General features: G+C 45.4%; 2 protein-coding genes across 2 annotated transcripts; both read right to left on the reverse strand.

Moving 5' to 3' along the window:
- Positions 1-2,294: 2,294 nt before the first annotated feature.
- LOC307229495 (D(1) dopamine receptor-like) lies at positions 2,295-4,012 on the reverse strand (the record flags this gene model as incomplete). Its single annotated transcript, XM_079999493.1, has 2 exons — positions 2,737-4,012; positions 2,295-2,419 (listed from the first exon to the last, which is right to left on the reverse strand). Exons 1-2 carry the CDS (start codon positions 3,833-3,835, stop codon positions 2,295-2,297), a joined length of 1,224 nt encoding a protein of 407 aa, XP_079855619.1. The 5' UTR covers positions 3,836-4,012.
- A 13,365-nt stretch (positions 4,013-17,377) lies between these two features.
- On the reverse strand, positions 17,378-20,868 carry chrna9a (cholinergic receptor, nicotinic, alpha 9a; the record flags this gene model as incomplete). The annotated part of the gene is made up of 7 exons (XM_079998469.1): positions 17,378-17,548; positions 17,868-18,490; positions 18,605-18,956; positions 19,230-19,410; positions 19,701-19,855; positions 20,418-20,563; positions 20,823-20,868. The coding sequence occupies 7 exons, from the start codon at positions 20,866-20,868 to the stop codon at positions 17,378-17,380; spliced, it is 1,674 nt and encodes a 557-aa protein (XP_079854595.1).
- Between the last annotated feature and the right edge of the window lie 1,498 nt (positions 20,869-22,366).

Genomic DNA, 22,366 nt, shown 5'->3' on the forward strand with positions numbered 1-22,366 from the left:
CTTAAGAGCACACTTCCTTTTAAATCTGTGTTAATCCACTGTTGCAGCTCCACCGGTCACTGGTACAAAAACCCACGCTCCGCCCCTCGCCTGCGTGCTGCGCCAACACGCTTGCTGTAGTGCGGGCGTTACTGTACATGTGGCTGCGGAAACCATGCAGGAATGGATCTATACCTTTGCCATAAATCTCTGTTCCATTCATTCTTTCCCCAATGAAGCGGAGGATTAATGGGCGCAAACAATAAAATGTTCCAAATTGACATTCCCAAAGGAAACAAAGAGGATTATAAAGTCTTACGGTTCATCTGCGCTCTCTGACCAGAGAGAGGAGACGGAGACAGAGAGGGGAATCAGGACGTTATAGTTTCAGGGGTTAAAGTGAATCTCTCTCTTAGGTTGATTGGTTCCGTGTGAACTCAGGACTAATCTGATTGCACAGTTACATTGAAGGGATTAAAAATGAACGACATTTTATCGCCTCGTTGGGGGGGTTAATGCCCACGGTACAAAGAAGCACAATGGCTTCGTCAAAAGCACACTGTAAACATGTGATGCACATACTGAGAGCACATCACTTTGCATCAAAATCGATCACAAACTTATGGTTGTAAAGAGGAAAAAAACTCTGCTTTTACCCTTTTTAAATGCCTCCAGTCGCACCAGGGACGTCAACACCGACACCTCAGCCGTCGGTCCGAATGATCACATCATTCCCGAGAGCTGCACAATTGAAATTTTCTTTCAGATTTTCAGCATAGCGTCTGGGGCCCTTGGGGCACATACAGCTCTCACACGCTTTCTTTGGCAAGTCTGACCTATTAACGGATTTCCCCAGACATTTCTACCACCCAGTGAGACCAAGTAATAGAGTGAGGCCCATCAGGTGATGGGAGGATTCAATGGAGAAATGATGAAACCAGGACAGCATTAGTCAGTCTATATATATATATATATATATATATATATATATATATATTGTTGTAACCACATTAAGTTGCATCAAACATTAAAATCCCTGATGAGCGTCCCAGCGTTATTCTTTTAGGTATTAGCCCTGAATGGAATGTTAAGTCAGTGAAAACATTTTCCTGCCTTTCCACCAATAACAATGTCTAAAGATTCATGGCAACATTTTTTTTTTATTAATCCTATTCTGACATATCCGGCAACCAGGATCTAGAGTGGGTTGGGGGGTCGTATGTAGGTTAAAAGCTTGTTAGTTACACAAGGAATGTCACAAGCCGCACACTCTCAGCCATACGCTCTCTGGAAATAGAACTGAAAACGCCTTTCAGTGGAATTACACTTCTTTTAGATTATTGCACCGATGCAGATTTGCCGAATTGAAAATAACAATAATAATAATAATAAAAAAAAAAATAATAATAATAATAATGTAAAATGAGCTCTTTAAGGTTTGATAATACGACACGTATAACAGAATATATGTGTCATTCACAATAGACACAACAGAGCAGCAAAAATGATTAATAGATTAACTTTGCCATTATTTCATTTACAAGACATTAGTTCCAATAGAGAATGTACAATAATGACTGTTTTCGTCATAGTTTCACTGTTATCTCCCTAACTATAGCGAAGACACGTATGGAAGTTTGGACAAAATCATATCTAACAATAAAAATCGGGGTCCTACAGACAAACTCTTATCAAATGGGGTCTGTGGTCTAATGCTTATTGAGGGTCCTCGGTATGAAAATGTTGAAAATCGCTGCAATAGAGGATCAATGAGGGCTCAATTTACTGATGTGCGCGACTGGCACTTGCTAAGCAACTCGACTCATGTAATCCCAGAAACAGAGGGAAATCCTACATTTTGACACCCCCCCTCCATCATCACAATAACAAGTAGAGGGCACAAGCCTTTCGATCGACCACTGTCCATCTTGGGATTATTATGGCGGCTGGCATCCTGTTGTTGTATAACCGCCCTCCTCTTCAGTTTATCTGCTCTCTGTCCTCACTTGGATCGAACACTGTGTCCTCCTCCTGGAGTACATATTGGTTCCCGACCTGGCTGCATGCTGAGGCCATCTCTTATTCCCTACAGTCCCACCACCATATCCGTATGTCGTGCTGCTGCCTTCACCACCAGTTGTTTCCTCCCTGTTATAGATTTTATCTCAGCAGCCACCTTCATATCTCAATTCTCACTGGATTTTCCCCTTTCTATCCATACCTTGTGTCCATTGTTTGTCTTTCTTCCCACTGCCCAATTGCTGTCCCCGCCCCCTGCTTTCACCTGCACAATTACACAACTACTTATTGTTTCGTCATTTCGGATCCTCGGTGAGCTCCACTAAGAGCTCCTCCACAATTACAACACTTTGGTGGTTGTGCACCCTCACACGTCCTGTACTGGTGATCCACCTCCACACCTTGCACATCACCTTTCTTACTGACAAAACGTCGCAATATGTCCAAAAAGTTGGAAATCATAGTACCGCAAAGGTCCATGCCATGAAGCCATTACTCTCTTGTACTAAAATAAACCAATCGATAAAAAAACAAAAAACTTTCTTTAGTGCAGCACTTCTCCTTCAAACTCCACCAATACTGCCTCACTTTCTTCCTTCTGAGCACCCATCAACAAACTATTTACACTCTTAAAGCTCTTTTTCCATCGGTTTGCCGCTTTGTAATAAGCAAAGTGTCCTTTAACTCATAAAGGAATTTGCGTCATGCCAATGACGTCATAAATCACATCAGTTTTACTTTCGACAGTGTCCGCCCCCGAGCCTCTGTGGTAAAACAGAGTGACGGTCGTGTTGCCGCTGTCCTCGCTTCCCCTGGTGTTGGTGCGGACGCCGTAGGACACGCACGGCTCCGTGTTGCTGTCCCGCTTGGGGGACCCGTGCGTGTTGCAGCTCCCTGCGCTCTCCGCGACGCACCGGACGCACCTGCCGCAGCGGCAGCCCAGCAGGCGCAGGAAGGCGTCGCGAAAATCGGCGTTGAACGCGTAGATGACGGGGTTGAGGGACGAGTTGCTCCAGCCGAACCACACGAACACGTCGAACGTCTTCCTGCTGACGCAGTACGGACCGCGGTGGTCCGGGCAGAAGGGCAGGGCGCAGTTGAGGACGAAGAAAGGGGTCCAGCAGCAGACGAAGACCCCCATGATGATGCTGAGCGTCTTCAGGACCTTGGTTTCCTTCCTGAGGGAAACCCCGAGGGCCCGGTACGGGTACGGGTGCGGGTGCGGGTGGGGGTGGGGGTGGGGGTGAGGGTGGGGGCTGGGATCGCCGGGCCAGCTTCGACCGCGAGTCCGGTGGTGGTGTTTTGGGGAATCCCTAACTCCAGGAAAGTTTCCCGGCGCGTCGGAGCGGGAGCTCCGTGCGCGCTCCGCGGCGCGCTCCAGGGACGAGATCCTCCCAATCTGCCGGTGGGCAATCCGGTAGATGCGCGTGTACGTGACGATCATGACGGCCACGGGGATGTAGAAGCTGATCAGGGAGGAGGAGATGGCGTAGGTGCGGCTCAGGCTGGAGTCGCAGTTTCCCCCTAAGTCAAACGAGGAGTTATAAGAACCGGGGTCGCTGAACTCCGCCCGGTGCCAGTCCAGGTGCACGGGCACGAAGGAGATGATCACGGACACGGTCCACGTCAGTCCGATCATCACGCAGGCCAGCCTCTTGCTCATGGTCCTCTCGTACTGGAAGGGGCTGGAGATGGCCCAGTAGCGGTCCACGCTGATGACGCACAGGTTGAGGATGGAGGCCGTGGAGCACATGATGTCGCAGGCCACCCAGGTGGTGCAGAAGGAGGACCCGAAGGGCCAGGACCCCGCCACCTCGGACACGGCTTTCCACGGCATCACGAGAGCCGCCACCAGCAGGTCCGAGAAGGCGAGGGACACGATGAAGATGTTCGTCACCTTCACCCGCAGGTGCCGGTAGCGGAACACGGCGGCGCAGACCACGAAGTTCCCCAGCAAAGTCCAAACGATGAGGAGGGTGAGCACGGACCCCGTCACCGCCCGTTTCACCAGGTCTCCATCCCGTCCGGCCCCTGGCAGGGTGGTGGTATTCATCGCCCGGACCTAAATAAACTCATGTCAAATGATGGAGTACGGAAATAAGGAGGTTTCCACTTGAAAAAAACGACAACTAATATCAATAAAAGGAGCAAATGTCCCTTTTGGAGGAAATGTAGGTCTGGCCAACTCATCCGGGCAGATTGGAGTGCGCCTCCTCCTCCTCCTCCTCTGGACTAATCTGTGCTCCAGAGCGCAGAGCAGATTTACCAGAGGACATGTGCACCACCAGCTGGTAATTACTGTTAAAACACAGCCAGCCCACAGCACAGGACTGGGCAGAGTTGGCCATGTGGGATTAAGAAAAAAGCTCCACTTTCAGCCTGCAATCACTGATTCGCAATCCCTGTTACGTCAAACCCCAACGATTCGACGAGAACGCGACAGTAAACCATACGGACGTGACATCCAATTAGCAATGCTCCATATAACTGTTGCTCTGCCCTGTGCATAGAAACACAGAAATTGATTGTTGGTAGTTTTTTGGGTGTTTTTTTTTTTTTGTTTTCTTTTCTTCTTTCGCGTGGTTTTGAAAAACACTCATCCCCTGAACGCGCGACAACGCCATGTTTTTGTTTTTGTATTTGAATGCGAAGTTGAGTGCGACATGGAAACAGATGTTGTTTCAAAGTGTTACCATGGCGACCCATGTCTACGGTATAAATACTTAAAATGTTCACCCAGCTCTTACGGCCACACCGGGGTGCGTTAACGTCTCGCTTCGAGATCAAGCGCCGTATGTTCAAGAGAAATGACCATTCGGACGTTTTCAGTGTCAGAGATTCGAATGGAGATCTATCGTCGGGGATTGGTGAAGGAATATTTTGGTCAGCAAATGAAACCCTGACCCTCCTGAACCCCGGCCACGTCCTAGAGAGTGCAAGTTCAGTGGTTGCCCCTCGCGCGCACCACCCACCCACCACCTTCTCATTTCCAACAGTGCTCAGTGCTCCAACGTCAGTCCAGATGTTCATAAATAACAACTATAGAATCTATTTGGTGCTAAGAGGCATTTATTTGGGGGAATTATTCACATAATAATAAATATGATGAGCTTCAAAAGTCGACAAACTAGTCGAAGGAAAAAAATGCGAGAAGGCAGGAAAATGTGGATTTTGCGACGGATGTGCTGGAGTCGGCCTCGATGCTGAAACAAAGACTACAAATAAAAATGTGATCAAATTTTCGCCCCACATCATGACTGGTGATTTTAACTGTCATGAATTGGATTGTTTGATTTATTGACAGAAAATAAGGCGATTAGAGAGACGTGCCCCATCTTCTTCTCGGATCAGCTTCCCACGTTCTGCCCGCCGTCCTCCTCCGTGACCCCCAACAGGCCGCTTAAAGCCGGGGCCGTCATGGAGGCGTAGGGGGTCACGGTTGGCAGCCGGACGTCTGTCCCTCCGGGCAGCCACGGCCGACCTGACCGACACAGATTGGGATACTGACGCTGACGTTTTTGCCGCACCACTCAGGCAGAGAACACAAATGGAAATCGGAGGTAGAACGACCCCCGGTAAGGCGGTGTACGTTGCTGGAGGCGACGCCCTCTCAGCCTCTCCATGGCTCCTTGGATGTATCCGTCAAGGAATAGGTTTTAGTCAGGCTTTTATTTAAAAGAGGATGTTTATGTCCAATGAATGCATGGTTTTATGCATACTGTAAAAAGCTGTGTTGTGTATTGGACACTTCTGTGCATGCACCTGTTTCCTTAAAGGGAAATGCCAGAGAAAATGAACAAGTGTTAACCCTCAATGTGCTCACACCCACCCTCCTTCCTCGACGTCCTCGCAGATGTGGTGCAGAACGTGCCGGGCCACCCACACGTGATCGCCTGTTTCCACCCCGTCGCACGGGCCCACCTGGAACTGCCACTAATCACACACAGGTTGGTCAAATCACACATCAGAGTGCGGTGGAAATGACTTCAATAATAATCGCATAATCCCCGCAGATAACAAGGTCTCGTCCATCGAGTGGGCGCACAAAACAAAGCATTTCAAGCGTTTATTATGCAAACGGCTAATACTGTAACATTTAGGGATTATAAATATGTCATTTGTGAATCCAGGTCAAGGCAAATCCATGTCATTTTGAGCATTTTGATTTTACCTATTCTGACTAAGAATACTATTTTAACTGACTACTAAATATTTGCAAATTCCCTTCGACCCTCCTATATGTCCTTTTTTTTGTTCTTGACATTGGCGTGTTTTCCCGCCGCCTGTTTCCAAACCAGCTTAAGACAAGCGCTGCAGTGACAGATGGAAATGTCTCTTCCAAAAGCATTGTCAGAGCCCACCACGCACGACTCTGGGGATGAAATCACCAGGAAAGCAGCTTGTGGGCTTCTCATCATCATGGCATGGTGCATTTAGAAGGAAACCCCCGAGCTACAGAATATACTGTATGGCTTACACATGCAGTATTTATGGCAAATCCATATAGAGGTTTGGATGAAGAGGAGTCCTTCAGGGGGCCAACCCAACGGCCTTCCGTGCTTTCCAAACGGCGTGTATTCCGATCCCATGCCGAACCAGGGCTCAAATCCTCTCACCTTCTCCATGACTTCAGCACTGTTAACTTCAGTTAACTTCTAGACGTAGATGTGAACATGGCGCAGTTAAACTTATGAACAGAAATTAAATGATCACAACATTCATCACTATCATTTTAAGATAAGATAACACTTTATTAATCATAACAAATTATATTCAGAAGGCCTTTATTGTGTTTAATCCTTTTCAGAAAGAAAAGCTTTACTAATGACCATTTGTTGTACATTACCATTATTAGTTGCCAAAAAATTATCATAATTTATTTATTTCATAATGGGGTTTTTTTGTTTGAAATTAACAAAATGCTTTTGTTTATTTTGACAAGCACAAATCAGCATTTTAAAATAAAAACTCAAATTAAAATAAGAATATATATATAATATAATTACAAATTCTCTCGTAAAAAAAAACAATGCAAAAAGCACCTGACGGCAATGACTCTGCAACTTTTATATAACCTATGTTAAATGATGCAAAACAATTCTTAATGCTGCTAAATGATGCAATACGATGTGAAATGATACAAAACGTTCCCATACAGAATTATGTATGATCATTTATCCCCATACAAAAACCTTTCTGATTATGATTCTGAAACATCCTGAACTTTACTGTTTCCAGCCATGCCCTTGAGCAAACAGTGACCCTCCAGCACCTCACACAGCACCAAGGGCACAATTCAATGGGGACCCCGTCCCTCTCCCGGGGGAAGGACCACTCTGGAATGTCTGTCCAGGGTTAGTAGCCAACGATCAAATGGCACGGTATGGAAAAGGAACAACACAGCTGAAATGTCGTTTCTTCAAGACTTGACAGCAATGATCTTGTGTCGCGTTATTTCACCTTCAATTGCACTGGGCTCTGCATCCAGAGTCCTGGTCTTGGACCGTGGAGTCTCTCCAGAAGTGATGATCCAAATGTTGGTTATTTTGCACTTACCGCCTTGGTCAAAAGACCGGGAGTGCTGCATCACTCCTTCATTTAGTCCTTAGCTTGGTAATGGATCAGACATGGTACCTTGGTCTAAGCGTAAAATATTACGGACCTCTATTCCTTTAAGGAAGCATATTTGCATGTTGTGTGTGGGGGGAAAAAAAACGGATCTATCTCTTGGAACGGGTATTTCAAAAGGTAAATTACATGAAGGCAAATTTTGAATTTCAATTGAATTGTTCCTGCTTTACGCTCCCATCACCACTGGGTAATCCTGGAGGCTTGAATCGTTTACAGCAGCTGTATACACACAGACAAACATACACACACACACACCCACACACTGGTATAGGCCTGAACCAAATGAGTTGTAAAAACGACAAATTTAAAAAATTCCCTTTATTAATAACTAAAACTTTTTGAACGGCTGATTTTAAATAACTTGAATTATTTTTCAACCGTTTCTGTCATTTGTCCGACCCGCAACATCTAAATTATATGCATTTGTTGAGTAAAAATGCTTGAACAAAGAATAGACTTTCATTAAATCCGAGAGCCAGTACATACTACACTACACAGTGTGTTGTTATAAATCATATGTGATTTAGTGGTAGGTAATATATAATCTAGCTGGGGGTGTTTCCATAAGTAATTTAAATATAAATATAGGCCCAACACATACTGTATAACACGTTCAGAATGACTGAAAAGTACACAATGTAATAAATAGGCCCAGAAGTTGCATTTTTATTCATTTACTGTATACAGCAGGGGGCTCCAATGGTCTCCAGAGCTGCGTTCAGCACCACCAGTCCCATCTCCTGAGCGTACCCACTCACAGGTCTGACTCGTCTGATCAAACCGCTATGGACCTCCGGAGGCTTCTTCACTAAATCTTTACAACAGCTCTCTGGACGCATCTTGTGACTCTGGTTTCTCCCTTTGCTCATTTCTGGATCACATCTGTCATTCCTCGCCAGCTTCCTCCCATCCCTCTCCAGCTTCACTCTCTCTTTGTTGGCTTTGTATTCCTCCGTCCTCATTGCGCCGTTTCCCTTTTTCCCCACTCGTTGGTTTTCTAACCCTCGTTCCCGCTCCATCTGGCTGTCCTCCCTCTCGCTTTTGAGCGGCTCTTCTCGTGTTTTCTCCCCCTCCTCCTCCCCCTGCTCCCGCCTGCCCTGTTCCTCCAGGACCAGCTTGAGTCCGTCCAGTTCTTTCTGCAGAGCCTCCCTCTTCTTCTCCTCTCGTCGCCTGATGGTCTGCTCCCACAGTAGTAGCTGAAGTTCTCTCTCTCCCTCCTTCCTCTGGTTCTCCGCTCTCTCCACCCGGGTCATCATCTCCGTGTCCCTCCTGCTGGTTTTTTCCCGATCCGTCACCTCCTCCAGCGTTTTGGCCACTCTGTTGAGTTTTTCTTGAAGAGCGACTCTCTTTTTCTCTTCCTCCCGCCTTATCGCCATCACTTGCACCATCTCGTGAATCTTTCTGTCCTTCTCCGTTTTCTCGTTGTCCGCCCTCTCTCTTCTCAGAAGCTCCTCTTTTTCTCTTAGAAGTTTCTCTGTCTTCTCCCTCTCTGACCCATGGGTTATTTTCATCGCCTCTATCTCCATGTTGCACTTAATCTGAACCCTTTGAAGCTCTACCTGGTACCGCCGTCGAACGGCCTCCTCCTGCTCCCACTTCATCAGCTCCTGTTTCTCTCTCCCCGGCCTCATCTCCTCTTTCACCAGCCTCTCCGTCTCATCCTCCATCTCCATTAGCATCACGCTGGTGTAGCAGCTTCCCCCGTTGGCCTCCATCATGGTGTTCACCAGGGCCAGCAGATCGGACACTTGTTCCTTGATCTTGGAGGTATTGTTGTTGAAGAGACAGTACCTTCCCCCACACCTGGCCACCAGCCCAGCCAGAGCCTCATTCCCCTTTATTAGGCAGTCTCTTACCTTTGTCTCCTCTTCCACAGTGTCCCCATAGGTGAACACCACCACGCTGAAGGATAAAACCTGGGGCCCTAGCGCTTGCTGGATCTGGCACAAGGCATCCTCCTCGTCCTTTGTGAACCTTCCAATATGCACAACAAGAAGGAAGGCATGGGGGCCAGGGAACACCAGAGTGACACTTCTCTTCAGCTCCCTCTGCACCTCCTTGGGAGTCTGATGCGTGTCCAGCAAACCTGGAGTGTCCAGGAGCATGAGGTAGCGGCCGCGGAATTCTCCGCAGGCTCGGCGGCAGCGCTGGGTCGCAGAGGAGCTGCTGGTCCGTGGCCCGAAGGCCACACGACCCAAGATGGAGTTGCCAGTGGAGCTCTTCCCACTGCCAGCTTTCCCCAGGAGAACCAGCCTGAGCTCAACAGAGGAGAGGTGGGTAGACTCCTTTCTACCTGCTAGATAAAACCATGAGAAATTGGACCGGGATCGCAACCCATATAGAGTTAGCATAGACTGTCAAAAGCATTGCTAATATTATTATGAAGAAAGAATTTGAACTTACCCTTAGCTGTAAATAAAGAGTTGGTGGACTGCTGTTTGCACCTGCAGCTTGCTGTGTCCACTGTTGCTGTAATGGAAGACATGCTGTGGTCACTGCACTTCAGTAGTGTCGTGGCTGCTATTCTGCTTTGCTGTCACTATTTAGATCCTAGAGTTGGGGGGGGGGGGGTGTGTCTACTGGGGGGTCAGCTGAAAAGATGCACAACAACCCATCCCCCTCTGAACTGTGACCCCCATGGACATCATCACCACTGTGAATCCATGTCAATCTGCCGTACGAGGAGTGGCCCAATAGTCCAACTCCACAGATCATTCCTCTGACTGAACACGCTGGAGAATGGCAGCATGGTCAGGTAGAGGCAAATTGGGAAAGAAGTGAAAGAAGTTTCATTACTTTGTTCAATTACGTAATCATGTACAAAGTCCATCTGGTGTTTTCTTCAGTTATCATCTGTCACCCGAGACCTAGCAGTAATCAATGCTAAGGGCAAAGTGAACTCAGCGTTGAGCTCCTTTTTTGGGGAAATGAAATCATTCCCGAACGGCCACAGAAGAGAAAAAACTACAACTTCTATTACTGTGATATGTATAGTAATTGCCGCACGCACCGTTGAATTACCACCACGGAATGCACAAGAGTAAAGCTATAAGCCGTATTGTTTCATTTAACAACTCATTATTAAACTTTAAAAGTGGGACATTTTAACCATTATAAACCACACTGAACAGTGTGTGCAAAGACTTACGGTCATGAGTAATGCAATACACAGAACAGCGTTTGAGTAAATAGTCAAAGTTTTATAGGGAGAGCAAGTGTATGATACTCAATGAGTTGTTTACATGCAACCGTATTGTACATAGCAACACTTATAACAAGTATTTCACTTTTTTTTTTAATTCTGGAAAATAAAAAGACAAAGGTGTCTGTATTGCATGTAGGCATGTATTGCTATTTTCAGAAGGTGAGTCATTCCAAGAAATACTTTCACTTTCAATCAAATCTGATCAGACCAGATCACCATACTTACAGTAAAGACAACCCTTTCTAAGGAACTGGGTGACTAAGCCAAAGGGATGATTGGACTATTATTTTTCAAAAACACAAACAAATTACACATTTATTGAATACATGTTACGTGTTGAACAGAGTATAATGTGTTTCCTGTAGTATACAGGAAAAAATGAACATTATTATTATTATCATCGTTATTATTATTATTATTATTATTATTATTGTTATTGTTATTATTAATAATAATAATAATTATTATTATTATTATTATTATTGTTATTATGAATAATAATAATAATAATAATAATAATAATAATGTTATTTTTTATTTTCAATAAACATATGGTTTTATTCCCATTTCCTGAAAATGTAATACTCAATAGTTTTACATTAAGCAGGTTAATAATCTTCATGAAAAAATACATTTATTTTCAATTGAAAGTATGCTTAATCTTAATGTATATTAGTTCTGTTTATTTTTTCATAAATCGATTGCCACACTATGTTATACTTGTTTTTAAATGCATGCTGCAATAAAGATAAGAGACAGAATAGTGAAAGCAAAAAGAGAGAAAAATAACAACATAAAAATAGAATATGTGCACTTCTATAAACAGAAGTTAACAAATATAGTAAAAGTTTAATTAAGAGGCTTGAAACCCAAGAAACTATTGATTAGTACAAAAACATCTGATTGATTTGTGACTGATTAATAAATAAATAACTAAATAAATGTGGGAAGGTGTGTGCGTGTGTACGTGTTGATCATTTCCTTCCTGTTTTGGTGTAGTGTAATGTGGAATTAGAAAGTACCCTTTTTGTGATGCACACATCATCAGCCCCTACACTCCCAGGGGAGGAGTTTCTTACCGTCTCTCTCTATATAAAAGTCATTTCCCCCTGGGATTATTAAAGTATTTCTGATTCTGATTCTGATTCTGATAAAAGTGTTAGGAAACAAGACAAACAGGGTTTTTAATGCTCCAAACATAGAGGATGAGATAAAAATGTTTTTCCTTCCAGTGTTGAATCTGCTGTACCAGTTCTCTCGCTGTCTCTGCCTCCAGTTGGAAGATGGCGGACTCCAGGCTCTCTCACTATCACGGGGGACAAATGGTCCTTGTGCAATGGAGCCATGGCAGCCACAGATCCTTCAGGGCCAGAAGCTGGAGAGTCAGACAGCTGGCGCTCTCCACAAACATGCTGGCACTCTGGCAAAGCGGGGCCTCCTCCATCGAAGGGGATTACGCCTGCTCCACTGAAACCCTGACCGTGGTCGGACAGGGGATGCCACGGTGCGTCCTCTACCGATCGGGGTGGTCAAGTCAGAGCAGCAAGGCTTTGGATGTAAGAGATGTGTTTTTATTCGTGCCCCTGCTAATTTATATTTAAAGGTTGTGTGATTCATGTACATCATTTTCAAGGGAAACAATTTGAACATGTTTTGTTTGTTGGTCCACAATGGAGAGAATAAGTCACATATATAACAGAACTCGAAAATAAACAGAAATTGACATGTCTGAGCATCACTTGTCTGTTGTTTGGGCTTTTTTACAGTAAAGAGCAAGCTCAATAAAGATCGGAGCAACCGTTATCCGGCTCTACAACTAAACAACTTGTTTTTTCCAGATGTTGTTATAAATCCAAAAACAAAATAGCTAGATCTTTACGGGTACAGCACTAAGATTGCTGCCCGTGCAACTATGCCTGTCAAAAATGACCTGACAAAGTAAGATTAACAGCTTTGTATGAGAACAAAATATAAAATATTAACATCATGTTATGCCTAATGATTTTTTCCTTACACAAAAAAAAACAGCAAATAGAAATGCCCATTTACATGGAGAGTTTCTACTTTAATATGTGAAATAATTTAGCATACCCTCCTACGCATGCCCTGTGATAATACCCTTTTTACACCTAAATTAGCGGCTTTACCCAGGATTTTTGAGACCCGGGTGTGGTGTGGGGATGGCGTGGTTTGAGCAGCCACACCTGACCTGGATCTAAGTAATGGAGAACAGACTGGCTGCATACCTGTTGCTTGTTGGTTGGTCTAACAAGCAGCGGGTAAAACCCCCATCCCCACACACACTCAGGAGAGGAGCCCTGTCATGACACATGTCTATCTGCTCCTGGCTAATTCCAGCTGGCCAACTCTCTACAATAAACTGGTGTTTACAACCCCTCTTCTTCTGCGTCTCTGTGCCGGAGCGCCCTGAAACGCTACTTGGGTGGCGGGAGGTAGGAGAAACTGCCACACCAGGTCAACCCGTTAAAAAATAGGCGATTTACACCTTTCCCATTGCCAGGAGAATTTTTTTTTTTTCTGCTGCGTCACGTTCGACGTCACCAACATGTCGGAAAAAGGGGAGTGTTATGGTTGCAGTGTGATTGGGAACCAAACACTAGAGGAGACCGCAAACAATAAAAAAGTAAAGGGAGCTCAGGTAAAGGCGCCAAAATTAGTGGGTCGACGCGAGTCCTGTTCACATCAGAGCCGATCGGGGGTGGAGCCTATTGCCGTGTCATTTGACTCGGGTTCTTCCTTTCCAACTGGTGACAAATGCCAGATGTTAGCTGGTGTTACCGGGTTTTTGGTGCAGTGGTAAAGGGGTGTAAAAAGAACATTGGATTTATGCAGCATACTTACATTCGATTTTAACATCATCTTCAATTTCAAAAATCTAATCTAATACATATGTTCATTTATGCCTGAAATAATTGCAGCAGCTGTCTGCCCCCCATGGAGCACTGGGCGAGTCAGACAGTTTGACCGGCAGCTTGCGTCACAGGGCAGCGAGTCTCTCTGCCTTTGCCTCCATAGAAGCTGGTTAATAAGCAGGTTGGCGCATGTGCAGTCCGTTCCCGTGTCATTCAACATCTACCTCGAAAGGCACGGGGCTACACTGCTTTTTCAGGTAAAATGATTGGACTCAAATGACTCAAATGACACACTTGTACATCTGGAGCACACCTGTTAGGTTCAGAGCTGCTTTTTCATCCACCTCAAATTGGTCAAGTTGTATAGAATCAAATATCCGCAAGGGGTTGAAAAGTCTCACCGCTGTTAGAACGTTGATGGCATTTCTTTGCTTGTCTGATTCAAGTTGAAGTTGAGGTAGGACTGCAGGTAGCTGCCACCTGTAGGTGGCAGCAATCCACATTCAGGTCCTGGCTGCTTGTCTCGATCAAGCAGGTGGCGAAGCTGAATTGGTGGCCCTGCCTAGTGCTATGCTACTGACCTCCAGTTCGTTTTTGGTGCTTCTAAAGTTAGTTTTGGTACAGTTTTGGTAATACCGAGATTTGCATCCCGACTACTCTAAGCAAATGTTGAGATAATTGCGATCCTTTTGTCAAGTATAGCGTCTGCTCAAACTCTTCCTGTTGCCACCAAGATCGTCAACTATCCAAATGATTTCCATGGTCATCCATTGACATGGGCAAATTTTTTTGAGTATTGAAATACGAGCTAATGAATGCAGAGTGACTTGATATGCAAAAAAATAATAAAATAGGCCATACGGTCGTGGGATGTACTACCATTGAAGGAGACATTCATCAATATACTGACTGCCGCCGTCTCCCCCCAAAATTGATACTGGGCAAAGATTTACAATTGAGTATTGTGGTGGGGGGATGGTGTGGTTTGAGCAGCCACACCTGACCTGTATCTAGTTAAATGGTGGATTCTAGGATCAGAGTGGCTGCATACCTGTTGCTCTTTGGTTGGTTTAACAAGCAGAAGGAAAAACCTCCATCCCCACACTCACGCAGGAGAGGAGCCTGTGTCATGACATGTCTATCTGCTCCTGGGATAATTCCAGCTGGCCCAACTCTCAAACAATAAACTGTGTCTACAACCCCGTCTTCTGTGTCTCTGTGCCGGAGGTCCCTGAACACGCCAATTGAGTGGCGCGTGGAAGGCAAATCTGCCACAAGCATATACTGTTTATATACACTTATTACTGGATGCTCACCTGCAGCTGGGGGGCCTGTGGGCATGGCCGAATCCACTGCCTCGGATCAGTTGTACCTCATCGGGAAATTGTGCCATTCTTTGGTTTAACAATACTCCCTTTAATAGATGAAGGATTTTTGTATTTCGCATTTATTTAAACTGGTTTTACATAACTTATTTCAATCCACTGTAAAATAATAATAATATAAATCATTCAAAGTAGGCCAGTTTACTGTGGGCTGGATGACAGAGGTTTTCAGCTGTTTTACAGAAGGCCCTACAGTGTATCAACACTAAACGGGGTATTACTGAGTATTGGCCTTTTAAGTTGCAATCAAACATTACAAAGGAATTACCACATATGGGCGTCTGTATTGTAGGACTAGATGTTAATATCCCTTAATTGCACACATGAGACATGCTGCCTGGACTCTGCGGGAGGGTCAAGTAAGGGATGGCATCTTCTGGATTCTCAAGTGGGTGTCGTCTTTCACCGATGTTTCGCTGACCGGCCCAAGGCACCTCCAGAGGGTTCAGCGGTGAATCCCAGCGTCCCGAGCTCACCCCCTATATGACATCTACTCACTTGAGGGCCCAGGTGGTGTCCTTTCTCACCCTTTTCAGCAGTTCAGGAGAGGTCTTGGGCCTGTCTTGGAACATGTTGGTAGGTATCCCTCCTGCCTCTTTTGGCAAGTCAAATCCGTTTTCTTCATCCAGAGCATACAGGAAGTGGAGTATAGAGGGTGGTGGCCGTGACTGTGGCACGCTACTCCCCCGCCTGTCTGGGCTTCCTTCCACTCCCCCTCCCTCCTCTTACCACCTGGTAAAGATGAAGAGGGAGCTTGGTCCCTAAGTAGCTCACATATATTGGAAGAACCTCATTTACTTAAGTGAGGGCCCAGATGGAGTCTTTTCTCTTCATCCAGAGCCACTGACTACTCTTTTCAGCAGTTCTGGAGAGGTCTATGACTGCTTGCATGTGGGCCTTCCCTTTGACATTGATGTGGCTTCAAACCCTCTGCAGCCTACCTCGACTGGCTGGAACTTCGCTTTCCGGCCACGTTGTTGCGCATTGGCTGCAAGCTCAGCGTAACCTCAGGTTCTTGCGCTCCCCCACTGCATCCTCCCAGGGCGCTGTGAGCTTGATGATGTAAACAAAATGCAGTGAGGTCAACCCTAGCACAAGGTCCCTTCGGAGCTTGGTTGATGCGATCTCAGCTGGGAAGCAGAGCCTTAGTCTGCCACCATCTTCTAAACGAGTGTCCCACCTAACCGCCCGGTGTCTGGTCTTGATGTGACGCTCATACGCCGACCTTCCAGCACCGCTGTAAGACATTTTATGTTTGTAGTAATTCGAAAATTCCTAAACCCCCTATTTGCATGACTTTTGAGCCTGAACATATTCAAGCCAAACCTTACATTTTCTCCTGTGAGATGCTGTTTTACAGTTTGACTATCCAACAAAATAAATGAGAGGAGTTTCAATAAATGTGTTTTAATAAATTACATTTTATTTGTACTAAAAAAAGCTGTCTACTTTGGACGACCCTCTTTTGTAAATCAGCAAAGTGAATATTGAATACTAGCTTATAGGAATGGATGGATTACTGAATGGATGATGATTTATGTATAACTATAACTAGGGGGATGTCCTGTTGCCTGTTTAAATCATGGATAATAAATTGTTCATTAAAAAGCCTCTGAGAAATTATTATTACAGTTGCCTTGTGGAATATTTGTTGATGTTGTATCAAGGAAATGAATGGTGTATTCATATGTGAAATTCATTATGAAAAAAAAAAAAAAATAATTTCCTGTGGCTTAGGTTTGTGGTCAGGCAGAAGTTTTAGCCATTTATTTATGAAATTCTTGCTATATTCACTAGTTCTGAATTGATTTTCTTTCAACTTTTCGGGTCAGAGCATGATGCTTAGAATATAAGTAATATAATACACATACTGAGCTGGATGTCTCATCAATAATGAAATCTATGCATGTGCAAGGCAAGGCCCAGATTGTCTTACTGTTCCGCTATTAGTTCCATTGTTCAACGACACCTGACATTAGCTTTCCATAACCTTTCAAAGAAATCTCTTTGTCTATATATAGGCCTATATGTGGCATAAATCTTTGCAATTATCGAAACTCAATACACCGATTTGCTTTATCACCAAGTCCGTACACAAACCAACTTCGCTCACACAGAAAATTCAGTGCGCAGAAAAAAATAAAGTGACCAAAACTGTCGCGATCCAGTCACTTGAAATCACAGTACATCGGACATGCACCGAGGTGAGTCTTAACACTGGGATCCAACCAATAAATCTGAGGAGGAATGCAGTTACAATATAAATCAGTCTCATGACGTGGCTCTCAGGTTGCCTTGGCGATGATGAGGATGCTCATGAGGAAGACCATGATGAAGAAAATCCACATGAAAAATCTGTCCATCACCTTGGCAACTTTCTTCCACTCCGCTCCTTTGGCGCAAGTAGACCGCTGCTCACGGAAGCAGTTGGCTATGTACTGGATGTTCTTCACCACCTGAGAGAGAGAGAGAGAGAGAGAGATTCAAAATGGCCTGTCCATCCTGGAAAGACCGTTTAGTGCCACGTCTAAGTCAGTGGGTACCATATAAAGTCCTTTGAGAATGGGGTTAAGGTAATCCCATTCTAGCCCTAACCCGGTAACGTATAAAGCGCTAAAACAGTACATATGACATGACAACTACCCTCATGGTTGTCCTGATCCTCTCCTGACAAGCATATTAGGCACCATTCTGACCCAGAGGGATTCCTACCAACTGTGACCAGGCAGGTAAACCTTTGACGATACATCCAAACAAGAAGCCTCCTTGGCCCACCTGTTTGTGCTGGGGACAGGGGCAGCTGCACGGACAGGACGTCATGTAGAGCTGTTTCTCAGAGGAGTGGCGCTGGTCTTCCTTCAGCCCCCCGTTTAGGTGCTGGAAGCTCTGCAGTCCAGGCACCGCCTCGTAGTCCAGCTCATCACGCCCGATGTGATGGTATCGCCGTGGCGGCTCTCTCCTCTCGCCTCTGGACGCGTGGTTGTTGTGGTTGTTGTAGTGGTGGCTCCGGTTGGCGTGGCCGTTCGCCTGGTGGAGGTTGCTGTGGTGCTGCTGATGCTTGCCATTGTGGCTGTGGTGGTGCGGGCCGTGGCCGTTGCTGTACTGGTACAGCTCTGCATCCACGTGGTAGAGGCTGTCCTGGATGGGGTCGTCCCCATACGCACTCGTGTCGCCCATCGGTTCCTCGGAGTAGAGCGGGGTTCTCTCGCTCTCTGGCGTGGTGCAGTTCTCGCCCACCTCGTAAACAAAGAAGATCTTTGACATGTAATCGATGATGAGCACCTTGGCCCAGTGGGGGACCGGCTTGGCCTCAGCACCGCAGAAATGGATGTTCATGATGAAGATGGTGAGCGAGGTGGACGCTGTGATCATAGTCATGGTGGCGATGTAGTACTTTCCTAAATGTTTGGACGGCGCAAAGACTGTAGTTAGACATTGGAAGAAAGAGTAAATCACAATGAAGGTTGGAATCTAGGGTCTGACAAGACCTAAGACAAGCCCTTGATCCTCACCTATGTAAGGTACGTTCTCGGAGGGCGGCATGCTCTCTGCCACCATGAGCTGGAAGACGGTGAGGGCCAGCAGGACAGTGACGCCGAGGGACACCTTCTCCCCGGAGTCCGCCGGGAGGTAGAAGCCCAGCGGGGCCAGAAAGGAGATGAGGAAGCAGGGCAGGAGCAGGTTGAAGATGTAGAAGGAGGAGCGGCGTTTCAGCAGCAGGGTGTAGGTGATGTCCGGGTACGGGTCCGAGCAGCAGCCGTACATGATGACGTTCCGGACCGCCGGCATGCCGTGGCACTCCCACTCCACGTTCTCCACAAAGTCCGACAGGTCGCCGCTGTCCATTCCCATAGATATGTCCACCTGAGAAAAGACACACAGAGACGTATCGGTAGATCTATGGAAGCTAAGGAAGGTATGTCTTTATTGGACATGTGGACACACCATACCCACGCACAAACCCTATCACACATTTAGGGACCTGCAACAAGTTCTGGTTTGGCTACGCAATGCGCCACAATTGTTTCTGAACCAAACAACGGAGGTTTATTTTTCCCTTAACTGATGGTGCCTACCTGCCAACCACTGCAGCATGTTGACCCCATATCAATCTTGTATTGTAACTGGTTTACACACCTGGTTACCGTTGTAGGTCCAGGAGCCGAAGGTCAGGTTGCACTGCTGCCAGTCAAAGGGGAAGTAGGAGACGTCCACAACGCAGGAACTCTTGGTGATGGCCGGAGAGTCCCAGGTGATCTCCCCGTTGTAGCGCAGCACCACGTTGGTGTCTGCCGGACCGGAGGACTCCTCATCTGCTCTGTAGAGACGAGGAGAGGGGAGCTAATCCATCGGCATACTTAGATTCATACATTAGGGTAAAACATTCTCAAAAAGTGTACAGTACTTTCATATTTTTCCCATTTTTTTTTTATGCTTTGGTTTTGTTTACTGTGCCATTTCAGATCTTCTTTGCCTATTTCTTTATCTTAATGGCGCGGATACAGATTGAGTTTCATTTTTTATATTTTTACATGCAAGTTGGGAAAAGACAATTTTGTATTGCGTTGTGTTTGCTGCTCCCTCTTCCTCTCTCTCCCGGTGACTGACTTGTTGTAGAGGACGATGTCCGGCCTCCAGACGAGGCCGCTGGGGATGCGGATAACCTCCAGGCCATCGTAGTCCTCCTTATCCCACTTGAGGTAGGCGTCGTGCCAGATCTGTCTGATCCACAGGTACGTGGTCAGCACCTGGTTCCTCTCATCCTGCAGACACACACACACAATCACACACACAATCACACCCCCCCCACCCACACATATATACATATAGTGGCACAAACTAGATTCAAGATTCAAGATTCAAGACGTTTATTTGTCACATACATATACATACTTTCATACATATATGCCGTGAAATGTCCAAATTTCAACGAGGAGCGCCTGTGCGGGCTGCCGCTAACGGGCGGCGCCACGTCACAAAGTTTATAAACAGGTTTACAAAAGGACGTGATCAGAGACATTGAGACATAATGTATACATGGAATCAAATCACCAGCCACTTATTCAGTCATTCAAGTGAAAGTAAAAGATTCTAAAAGTCCTACTTCACAATAACTGGGAAAGCCAATACTGGATACTTGCTACTCACTGCCGACCTCCACTGGACCCTATTGGAATTGCAGAATCTCACTGCCAGCGCATTATGGTTGAGGATAATAGCCACAGAGGTTCTGAAGTTCATTATTAGACATATAACTTAGATGATTTGGGCTCACCAAACCTGCGGTAGGTCAATAAAATGGGGTTCCGTAGGTCCTCTACGTACCATATCTTTGATCTGTGACAGGGTGACCTGCAGGGTGACATTGAGGGTCTTGTCTGTGTCCTCCACGGGTCTGAGGGCGTTGGAGTAGTTCTCCATCAAGTCGTTCAAAAGCCTCTGGGCATAATGACCCTGGGCTCCGTGAGACACTGGCAGGGACAGATAGACAGAAAGATAGATGTACATGCACACAATCGACAGAGAATCAGGGAGAAAGGCAGATAGGAAGAAATAAATACACAGGCAGAGGGGTTTGGCAGAAGGTGACGTCAAGAACAAGGAAGACAAGGAAGGTGGAGAATAAAAGAGAAACAACAGCAGGGCCAGTAGCGAAGAGAAGACGTGGGTAGTTTCACAAAGTAAAGAGCAACGAATAATGACGGAGAAATCATGATCAGGCAAACTGACCTTGTACCAACAGGCTGATCCAAACCACCAGAACTGCTTTCCTCATTTTCAACCAGTGACAAGTGGATAGATCAATTATTCAATGAACCGGCGGCCAGGACAGACACGATTTAAAAACAGAAAATGTCACTTTCATTTGGGTTCCATCGCAGTTCCAGACCGCACCTTCTGCAGCCAGGAAGAAACGTCTACAAGGTGAACGTGTCAGAAAGCTTCACTCGTTGCTCTTTGTCCGTTCTACTTCGTCACAGTCTTCCCTGTGTCTTTGATCGCTGCACTGGAACAGGACCTGAGGCTATCACTCACACATGCGCACCCACACCCACACCCACACACACACACACACACACACAACAGGTACACTACAGTATCACATTCCCCATAAGATGTGAATGAAATCCAATGCCTGCGTGCCTGTGTACATGACCACAACAAGTGGTATTGAACACACACACACACACACACACACACACACACACACGCACACAACACTGACAGGTGTCGGTCACATGCACCGTGACATGGTCTGAACCAGAGCGAGGACATGTAAGAAGACCACAGATGTCACCGACCATGCGAGGCCACACATGCTCCATGTGGCAGTGAATAAAGACACAGATCCAGTGTCAGAGGTCACTATGAACAGGACCTTTGTATTAAGAGAAGTAAAACACTGGAGGTGCTGGCTGGAGAAAAATATATGTAACTGTATATACATACAAAGGACAGGAAGTTCTATTGCTAAAAAATATATGCAAATGTTGTTTTTGATTGTGTGTGTGTGTGTGTGTGTGTATATTCACACACATATAGAGTGTATAGTGTGTGTGAATATATGTGTATATACGTGTATATATATATACACACACTCTATATATACATATATATTATATATATACAGTATACATATGTATATATAATAAAAAGCAAATTAATTTCAAGACAACTTTCCATTCTTAATCAACAAGATCTTTCAAAATAAGTAGTAGTAGAATAAAATATAATAGTAAAACCTAATCATTAAAATGAATCTCAATCTACACATTAGGCATATGGTATTTTAGAATCATATAAGTCCTTTGAATATGATGGAAGATTGAAAAATAAATGGTATAATTTGATAAGAATATAAAACAGAGCTGCAACTTTGTTGCTGCTCTGTTTTATATTTATATTTATATTCTTTACTATAACAATGATACAAAATAAATGTTTCTCTGTCGTGATGTGGAGTATTATAGCGTATATTGTGACCAATCGAGGCTCTAATGTCACCCAAGTTTCTGTGGTGTAGGGCTCTCACAGGTGTTTCCTGTGTATGCGCATTTTCTGAGCGAGAGAGAATGAACTCAGTAAAGTGAGAGAGAGAGAGAGAGCGAGAGAGAAAGAGAGAGAGAGAGAGAGAGAGAGAGACAGAGAGACAGAGAGAGAGAGAGGGAGAGAGATGAGAGGTACAATGATGTCAGTACTACATTGAATATACAAGGACAAGCCTATCAAAGAGAACGTTCTTAATTACATCAGCACATGGGGGGTGAGAGAGA

This window comes from Zeus faber (assembly GCF_960531495.2).
Source record: "Zeus faber genome assembly, chromosome: 4".
Lineage (NCBI taxonomy): Eukaryota > Metazoa > Chordata > Actinopteri > Zeiformes > Zeidae > Zeus > Zeus faber.